The sequence below is a fragment of the Condylura cristata genome, unplaced genomic scaffold (assembly GCF_000260355.1).
Source record: "Condylura cristata isolate star-nosed mole 26May11 unplaced genomic scaffold, ConCri1.0 scaffold00010, whole genome shotgun sequence".
Classification (NCBI taxonomy): Eukaryota; Metazoa; Chordata; class Mammalia; order Eulipotyphla; family Talpidae; genus Condylura; species Condylura cristata.
The window spans coordinates 52,983,830-52,993,683 of NW_004567111.1; the positions used below are offsets into that span (position 1 = coordinate 52,983,830).

Here is a 9,854-nt window from a genome sequence, read left to right on the forward strand (position 1 = left end):
TGCTTCCATGTTTTTCCAATTGTAAACAAAGCAGCAATAAACATGGGGGTGCAGGTATCTTTTTCAGTCAGTGTTTTTGTGTCGTTTGGGTAGATACCTAGGATTGGGATTGCTGGGTTATATGGAAGCTCCATTTTTTTATGATCCTCCTTTTAAAGATTCATTTTCCCCTGACAACACTCTCAAAGTCAGCAGTGCTGACCTAGCCCTGTGGGACATCCGATCAATGATTGTGTGTGGTAATGCAACAACAATCAGCTTAAACATAGCTCAGTTCACATTTAAATCACTTCTAACACTGTACTTTGCATGTCCAAAAGAATAATTTAAGTGATACCAATATGTAGTCGAGATTTGTGCTCATTTCTGAATTTCCTTTAATTTTAGTTTGAAATGCCTATCTGTACAGTAGCTTTGGAAAAAAGAAACAAGTGGTCACAAAAATGTGAGGTGACTGGGGCCAGTCAGGTGGAAACAGGGTACTGCTGGCACACTGGGTATACCTAGGCTCTCAGTCTGATTTTTAATATTTAAGAGGAGGTGCTTGTCAAAAGTGAAAGTGTGAGAGGCCCCTGCCTGTGGCTGTGCTCAGGGTGCTGGCTGGAGACCCTCCATCCCGTGGAGGCAGGGCAGATGTGGTGAAGGACAGCCAAATAGTTGTTCATCTGCTTCAGTCAACTAAATTAGGTTACTTTTGCTGCTCTGCTTTAGGTGTGAGCACTTTCGATCCATGTTCCAGTCTTATTGGAATGAGGACATGAAGGAGGTAATAGAAATAGACCAGTTCTCCTACCCTGTGTACCGCGCCTTCCTCCAGTATCTCTACACAGATTCCGTGGACCTGCCACCGGAAGACGCTATAGGTACTGGCCACGTGGGGCGGCTGACCATGGTCAGACCCACATCTCCTGTGTTCTTAGTGGCATTGAAATATAAAAAAATTTAGGTTTATTGGCTTTTACATCTTTCTATAAAGATTTGAAGTAAATGTCTCTAAAAACTGTATTGTGTTATTGCCATGGCTGATAATTACAGGCACAGTTTACTTATGATTATTGACTTACTTTAATTCTGAAGTACAAGATGCTAATGAATTTAGCATATCATTTAGAACCAAAAATGGAGGCAAAGATTTTATCTTTTCTCCTGTCTTTGTACTATAGAAAAAATTGTGTAAAATGAGTATGATAGAAATATTTGGGAGTTAAAGGGAGTAAAAGAATTTAATAAAATTCAGAGAATTATTCATGAAGAAACTTCTGCTGTCTTACCTACTTGAGTCAGTTCACTAAAATAAATATATATGATTATAACTTGTGAGAAATTATTTTAATATTAAGTAAACTTTGCATACTTTTATTTTTAGGTCTTTTGGATTTGGCAACGTCTTATTGTGAAAACAGACTGAAAAAACTTTGCCAGCATATAATCAAGCGAGGGATCACTGTGGAGAATGCCTTTTCATTGTTCTCCGCTGCGGTCAGATATGATGCAGAGGTAACATAAAAGAACGGCCAGGCCACCGCCCTTAGTGCTCTGTGTGCTCGCTTCCCCCTTTGTTTTCACAAGAGACATCTTCACTGCTATTTAGGGAATCAGTGAACTAACTGATCCTTAAAAAATGAAATCTGATCTTGCTTCTTTATTCTCTGTTCATAGTTTATTGTTCCTCTACGTGCATTCTTTACTGATCTTAGAAACTGAGGTTTCAGCAGCTTTGCTGCAGGCTGGAATATTAAGAGCCACACCTAACTGGACTAATAGACAGAATAGTTTCAAATATTGTCAAGGTCAGCATATATTTTTTTCCAACACCTCACTTTACTGTCTCCCCAACTCTACCCTGTGATAAGTCAAGGATGCTGTGTGATTTATATGTGTGTATATGTGCTGTGAAATTCTGTTTTTGTCTAATTATAACTCATAATAATTCATGTGAAGAACTGGCTCTGGACTCCTTTTTGTTTGTTTTTTTACAATGGCTTAAATTCTTAGCGTGGAAATCATGGATCTTTAGAGAGCCTATGAACGAATGGTCTTTTGGGAGTATGAAATTTTGTGTTCACGTGCACTTTCCAGAAGTTAAGAACCAAAATATCAGATTGTAAGCTCCTTACGAGCAGGAACTGTATTCTATTGGTCTTTGTACCCCATAGTTTAAACGGGATGTAGCAGACACAGGGTGATATATGTTTATTGAACTGAATAAATGTACAACTTGAAGGCTGCATTAAGGATAGTGAACTAAAGACTAGTGTGGTGGGTTTTATAAATTCATAGACAAGACAAGACATATAGTGGCAGCTTTAGAGTTTTGATGTCTAGCTAAGGTTAAATGGCATAATTAGTCTGTTCTTATAGGTATGATGAGGCAGAATATCAGGAAATTAACAAACACATCTGAAAATCTGCAGCTTATGGCCTTGGAAATGTGGTAGAAGACAGACTCCATTTTTGTCTCATTTTGCGATTCAAATGGACCATCATGTTTTTTTATTTTAAAAATGTGTCCTGTTTATGAGATTATAAGAATTTGAGATAAGGTTAAATATAGTTGACTTTCTCTGCAGCTCCTTCAACAGATAAAATGATCTTTTTAAAAACGTATTGCATTTGTTATTTTCTTCAGGATTTATTTATTCATACAGAGCTGGGGTACAAGCCAGAGGTATAAGGGTGGTGAGAGACTTCACCAGAGACAGAGTTGGGAGCAGAACAGGCAGATTGATGAGGTACACTGCTGAAGCGAGCAGCGGACGGGTCAGGAGAAGTCTGCCATGCCATGTGAGTCATCTCCAGGGCTGGGGATCGAACTTGCATTGAAGCGGCTGCAGCCAGTTTGCAGAGCTGAGTCCTAACCCATGGTGCTACCAGGGGAGGCCCTGAAATGAGCATTTTTAAGAGGAAATGGGAGTATAGGTTTTTCCCACCCCTTTTATTGATACCATGAACTTCTTTATTATAAGAAATGCTATTTCCTCATTTCATTTACACCCAATAATATAATTTTAAGTTGGTCAATGCCTTTTCTATTTGCTAATTGATTTTAGAATCTCCTATTTTTCTCCACACTTATCCTCATTGAGAATGAGTTCCTTATTCTTGGGGTTAGGATCTTGCTTACTAAAACCAGTCAGACCCACCTTGGCACAGGCAAATATTCCCCATCTAGATGTTGAAACTTTCTTTCAGCTAAAATAAACCTCAGAAAGTCTTATGCCATTTCTACCCATTCCAAAAGCATGTGACTGTCCTGTATGGCATATAGTTTTCCCTCAAAAATATATGTTGAGTTGAATGAATGAAGGGATGAATATATTTGAAGTATCCCACCAGAAAAGTATACTTTTTACTATTTAAAAAATTTTCCCTCCCTCTCCTATCCCAAGTTATGCTTTTTAAAATGCATAAAATGGAAAAGAAAAAGCAACTGACAACTCTACAAATAATATATATTTAATGTAGGAAAATTAGAATATAGATGGCAGAAAGAATGATCTCTCTCTAGATGGTATACATTTTTTTTTTTGAAGGATTATATGATGATCAATGGAATTATTACATTTTATTTCCTTGATGCTATGGGATGTAGTAAATAATAAGTGAAGTCTATATAAAATAATGTAAAAATAAAACTACTGTATCTACAAAGTCAGGTTGGAAATAAACTGTAGAAACTCTTGTTTTCAGAAGTTCAACTTGAGAGACTAGATGACTTTTCCTTCATCTCTGGGTTGAAATGCTAGGAAGCTGGAGCCTACATGCTAACCATGTTTCTTCTATAAAAGTTATTAGTTTTTCCATACCCTCTTCTGACAAAAAAAACTTTGAAACAGATGTACACAGAAACACAACATCAATATAGTAACTCAGTAGTTGTGAATATTTTCAGTAGTGATCTGGTTTGAACCTTTGCATTATGAATGCATTGTCAACTTTCTGCATGTTTTAATGAAGAAAGACTTGGAGAAGGAACACATAAATATTTCTCTGGTGTAAGCCAAATAAATGTTGGTATCAGGGAGAAAAATGTGAATCAAACATTGTCTCAGGGTAGTTCTGTATCATGTTTTAAAAGCTGTGCAATGCTTCTTTTTGTACTGTTTTCAGGAAATTTTTGTTTTCTATGTACATTTGAACATTAGCAGAAACAGAATACTGCTTGTTTAACCAAAACAGAACTTTACAGAAAATGTTACTTGCTAAGTAAGCAATGAGAAGTTTGCTTTTGGTGGGAAGCAAAACAATATGAGCCCAGGGATCTGATTCCAAAATTATTTGAAATGTGAGTGTTGGGAATGCTAGTGCTAAAGCCAGATAGTCATTATAGTTTTTTTTTAAAGGGCCACATTTCCCCATGATCAGTAGACTTAAATATTTATGGGGTTGTGAGAGGAAGCACCTTTATTTTTTCCTATATGACTTTTATGTACATTCTAAAAAATAGAAACAAAACTCACTTTTCTCAGGACTATTTTTGTACTTACATACAATAAAATAATTCTAGATTTATGGTTTTCAGGTTTTGTTTCTTTAACCAAATTTTGACAGGTCTGGCTCACAATATCTTGCATCTAATATGTCTCCAGAGTGGCCTGTAACACAGTGGTGCCCTGTTCCACTCTGGCCAAGTCACCTTCCACAGAAGTCAATGTTCAGTAATTTCAGTGTTAAGACTGCATCAGAATGCCATCAGAGGCTACAAAACATTTAAAAATGTAATCTAGATATTAGGACCATAAATTTTCTGTTCTGTTTTGTTGCTAAAGTTTGTGGGGGAGGAAAAACAACTTATTTTTGGTGTATGTACATTTATTAGAATAATTTAAACATCAGAAAATTTGGAGTGAATTTGTAGCTTATGTCAAAAAAAGTAGTTTTTATTTGGATCTTCTTTGTTAATTATAGCAAACCTGGTCTTTTATTTTCCTTACTACCTCTATAAAGTAATCTTACCACAAAATGTCATAAATATGTATTTTAGTTTCTAAAATACCAAGAATAGCAAACTAGACTCCTTGAATTTATTCTCTCGCCTACTTCCCAAAGCCTGGAGAAGACTTTTGATCATGAGCTATTTATACCTCCTGGTTAAATGACCCTCCTCATCCTCTATGGAATTTTTTTTTTTTTTAAAATCCAGCAGTCTTATTATAATTGACATATTAGGTTAGAGTTGTATTTTATTTTCTAGGAAATCGAAGGTCCACCTGACCACTTGCAGAATGGAATGAACAGATTATTAGTTTCTTACAGTGTTTAAGAAATAATCAGAAGGATATTCATCTCATCTATGTACTCAAGGCAAACTGACGCGGGGCATTGGTTGCTAAGTGAATCTGGTTGGCTGTGCCAATTTGATTCATGTCAGTGAACTTTAAAATTCAAATTTCTCTTTCCATTTGCATTCGTTACTTCTTTGTTCATAGATTTGCTGTAACCAGGGTTTAGTTAAAGTTTTTTTAAAATAGAGTTTAGTTACTTGAACAGTTCAGATTTAAACAGTTCAGATTAATGTTTGAATCTGATAAACATTTCTGAATACTGAGAAATCTCACTAATTCAAACTAATTGAAGGGGAAAACAATTTGAACTACTTTCACAGCTATGTGAATTGATTTGTAATTAGAAGCACCACTGTATACTTGATTGTACTTTAACAGTTCTTAAAGTTTATGCTCAAGGTAATCTGTATAGTTATTTAAATGAATATACTTTTCATATATATATGAGAAAAGTTCTTGAATTCCAAATAATACACATAGAAGCTATAGGCATTTACAATGCCACACTTCAGTACACACTTCACTTCCTTTGAAATTATATAACTAAACTAATGTTAAAGATTTTATATATGGTGTCAAGAAGTCTGTACTTATAACTGTCTACTTCCTAAGTTAGATGCAGATAAATTATTTTCTATTTTTGATATATTTCCCGTGGAATATACTTTAGCCCCCAGAGCTATTTATTAACCTTTGGTTTATAATACCAGCAATAATGCTTTTTCTTTAATGAGAGTGGGTTTAACAGTTTATTGTAGTATACAGGACACTCAGTTCTGCATTCAGCCTTCTTGAGTGGGGGGAGTCTATTGAAAGCACAAATGTCCCCCTAAATCATACACAGTACTATAAGGCAATGTTACCTCAATTAAGAAACAAATGAATAATGATTCACTTTGGAGTGTACTGCACTGGGAGAAAAGTCAAATTGGCTTTCTCTAAGATTCATCCCAGGCACCTAATTGATTTAATATATATACCAACATTTGAAGGAATGCAACAGCATTATAATAGAGTTTTGCTGGGAATGAAAGGGTATTTTAGCATAGGCAGAAATAGATTTTTAAGTCCTGCTTTACCACTTTATACCTTACTTTCCTTCTTGATGCTGGTAGTTGGTGATTTCCATTTGTTTGACTGAAATATCCCATGTTAGGAGTATTTTCTGGATTGAGAAATTAGTGTGGTGAAGGTTGTAGTGTGTTACTTTTGTTGGATCGTAAAGTGAAGGTATTTTTAATTAGGAGAGCATGCAAGTGAATTTATTGTCCTGGGCTTTTTCTCATTGTGTCACTTTGAGTTGACCACATCTCTTCACATCTCTAAAGTCTTTGCTTCCTTAAATGAAATAACCTGCATCTTAATTCTTTCCTCTGACTTCTTGAATCAGAGTGAATTAATTCTTTTCTTTGACTTCCTGATACGGACTAAAATCACTTTCAGCTATTTAAAACAGTGTCTTTGAGTATAACTGTGACAACCAGGAGGAAACGCCCCCCCTCCCCCAGATTGTATGTGTGCTGTGAAGAGTCAGACTTGAGGTAGGGGAACCATTGCTTTTATTGTGCCTTTAGCAAATGGTACATCTTTTTACTTACACCTGTCTGTGGTCACTTGTTTGCGTAGTTTGAAGTTTCTAGCCTCAAGTATCCTTTCTGGGGAGGGTGAGAGACTTGGGGTGAGGGGTTTGGTGAGAATTCAATTGAAGTTAATAAAAAAAGGCCTCTTCTTGTTTTTTATTTTTGTTGTGTGTGTCCAGGATTTAGAAGAATTCTGCTTTAAGTTTTGCATCAATCATTTGACAGAAGTTACACAGACTGCAGCATTTTGGCAAATGGATGGCCCTCTGCTAAAGGAATTCATTGCTAAAGCCAGTAAATGTGGAGCCTTTAAGAACTGAAGCCCAAGGCTGCTGGGTTTTGTGTGAGTGTTCTGGGGCATGGGTGATGGTGTGTCGGTTGTGCTCTGCGGGCAATGTAATTCTGCAGGTAAAAACCCATCAGGTGATATTTTTCCTACATCTGAGACACCATTCTCTGTGTAGGAATATGTGAAGTATGGCTTTTCCAGAGCCTAGTTTAAACAATACTTGTTTCCAGATGTGTATATTTTAAATGTGACCTTATATTTGGCTGGAACATTGTAAAAGGGTGAAAGTTCAGCTGGTTGTTTTTGTTCTTGCTTGGAGGAACGTCTGAACTTGGAAAAAGGAAATCTGAGGCAAGTTTCCTGGCTCACATATCAACAACCCTTTTGATACCAGGAATTGGGCTAGTGTGCAAATTGTGAGGTAGAGAGGCCCTACCTTGAATTAAAGGCCCTGATTTTGGGGCTTGCTGAAGTGCTGCCTTAGTTGCTGACACAGCAGCCTTACTGTGAAGGATCAGGCACAGTCATTGGAGGTTTTTGTTTGTGAGTTTGCACTACTGATGACATTCTTTAACCTCAAGGTGTATCAAAATAATATTCAGTTTAATATGAATTAAACCTATTGAAATAATTATGTAAAGATGCATTTCTAGGTTAGCCAAAATGTCGCTTGAGATTTAAGCACATAAATCATACTAATTTAGAACTATCTGTGAAAAGTTGATAAACTTTCTTTGGACAAAAGTGAATTTTATAAATTAGACTCTCCACTACTACCTAACTGTGGTTTGTTAAATTAAGATGAAATTTAAGAACTCAAGTTTAAATTTCCCCTCTCCTCCTATACATGCTAACATAAGAGGAAAATAATGACACATTCAATATCTTCTTGCCTCCCTAAATTATCTCTGCTAAATCTTCAAATCTGTTACATTGACTTAAAGGAATAGCTTTTGAGAATCAACTGTCTTACAGGATTTAATGGAAGTTGTTCTAACTCTAGGAAAATATCATCACAAATTTGCTTATTTGAAAATTTACCAGTTTTCACTTTTGATATTGCTCTTTTTAATTGTACTAGGCATAATATTAAGTACAATTTAATTTAAAAACATGATCAAATGATGGTTTTTTCCTGAAGTTTCTATTTAAAAGGAACTTTTCAGTTGTGTTTTATGTGTCTGCTGAGCTTGCTTTAGAACAAAGCTTTGCTCTGCTCTCCCATCTAAGGTCTCTGCCTGGAATGCAAAGCCCAAGTATCTTTTTAGAGTGGAACTAAAAATTGCAAAGAGATGCTGCAGCTACTGTTTTTAGTGACATTTTTGAGGTGTGTTGGGAAAGGGGATGATGGATGAAAGATAGGAATTCATTGATAGGTGAAATAAATAGCAAACCTAGAAGCCCTGCTTCCCCCCGCTCCCCTTCTTCTTTTTTTATACTATATTGTAAGTGATTGAAGCCTATTGAATTATTAGGTTAGAATTAGTTCTGAAACATGATATGACTTTTCTTAGCTTGGTAAATACAAATTTGGTTATTAACTATGATTATAACAATCACTATTCTGTAGGCTTATAATTAGGACAACACAGGAACTTCAGTATGTTTACTATTGCTCTTACTTGAAAAAGAAAATTTCTCCCAAAAGCACAAACTAAAGTGTGTGTATGTGTGTGTGTGTATGTACACACACACACACACACACACACACATATCCATTCCCATAGATAATTCATTCAACAAATATTTACTGAGTTCGTAATGTAAGTGAAGAACCACTTCTTATGTTAGATTACTGTGTAATTTGTATGAGTATGTATGTAGGAAAAAAATAGAAGTGTCCTATTGAGTATCTTTTATTTTTAATACTGTTATTTTTTTACTGGTTTTTGTTGCTAGTTATAGCAGGAGATGAAAACTATTCTTTGAGTTGCTTTTTTCATCTGGTGTAATAATGAAAGCCAAAGTACTCATATTTCTTAAATTAGCCCTTCATCTACTCTTGAACTTCTTACTGGAATAATGTTTGATACTCTAGAATATAGGCTGTATTTATGTAATGTTCAGACTAATACATTAATAAATAAAATAATCTGTTAAAACAGATATAGAGTTGTTCTTTTCCCCCTCAAAAATCAGTTAATAAACAGTTTGAAGAAGGAAGGAAATTCTGACCCATACAGCACTAAGTGAATTAAATCTAGTCACAAAAGGCCAAATCCTATACAACCCCCCTCTACGAGATACCTAGGGTCAGCAACTTCACAGAGACAGAAAGTAGAGTGGTGGTTACCAGGAGCAGGAGAGGAGGAAGTAATGCAGAATTCATGTTGAACAGGTACAGAATTCATTTTGCAAAATGAGTGTTCTGTAGATGGATGGTGGAGATGCTATCACAAATGTGAATGCAGTGGAATAGTACAGTCAAACGTGGTCATCATGTGAAATTGTTATATTTTGCCACAGTTCTTAAAAAAAAATCAGTGCTGTGATTTTTAACAGGTCTCAGGCTAGAAAACAGGCACCACAGTGAGTGAATAGGCTGTTCTTCAACAACCCCACCCCTCTTCAACAACCCCACCCCTCCCACATCCATAGAAATCCTTCTGTTTTATTCCTCCTGAGAGATAATATTGTTGGAGTGTTATAGCAGAAAATATATCTGAATCCTTTGGGAGTAGTTATAAATGAACAAAAAAT

General features: G+C 35.7%; 1 protein-coding gene across 2 annotated transcripts in view; it reads left to right on the forward strand.

The window, feature by feature from the left end:
• Positions 1-9,258, forward strand: part of RCBTB1 (regulator of chromosome condensation (RCC1) and BTB (POZ) domain containing protein 1) — a 32,893-nt gene extending 23,635 nt beyond the window's left edge. For both annotated transcript variants that reach the window (XM_012723316.1, XM_004680246.2), the window contains exons 10-12: positions 712-863; positions 1,367-1,497; positions 7,045-9,258. In XM_012723316.1, coding sequence (XP_012578770.1) covers positions 712-863; positions 1,367-1,497; positions 7,045-7,185 — 424 coding nt within the window. In that variant the 3' untranslated portion in view covers positions 7,186-9,258. The remainder of the gene's footprint in view (positions 1-711; positions 864-1,366; positions 1,498-7,044) is intronic.
• Positions 9,259-9,854: the final 596 nt, after the last annotated feature.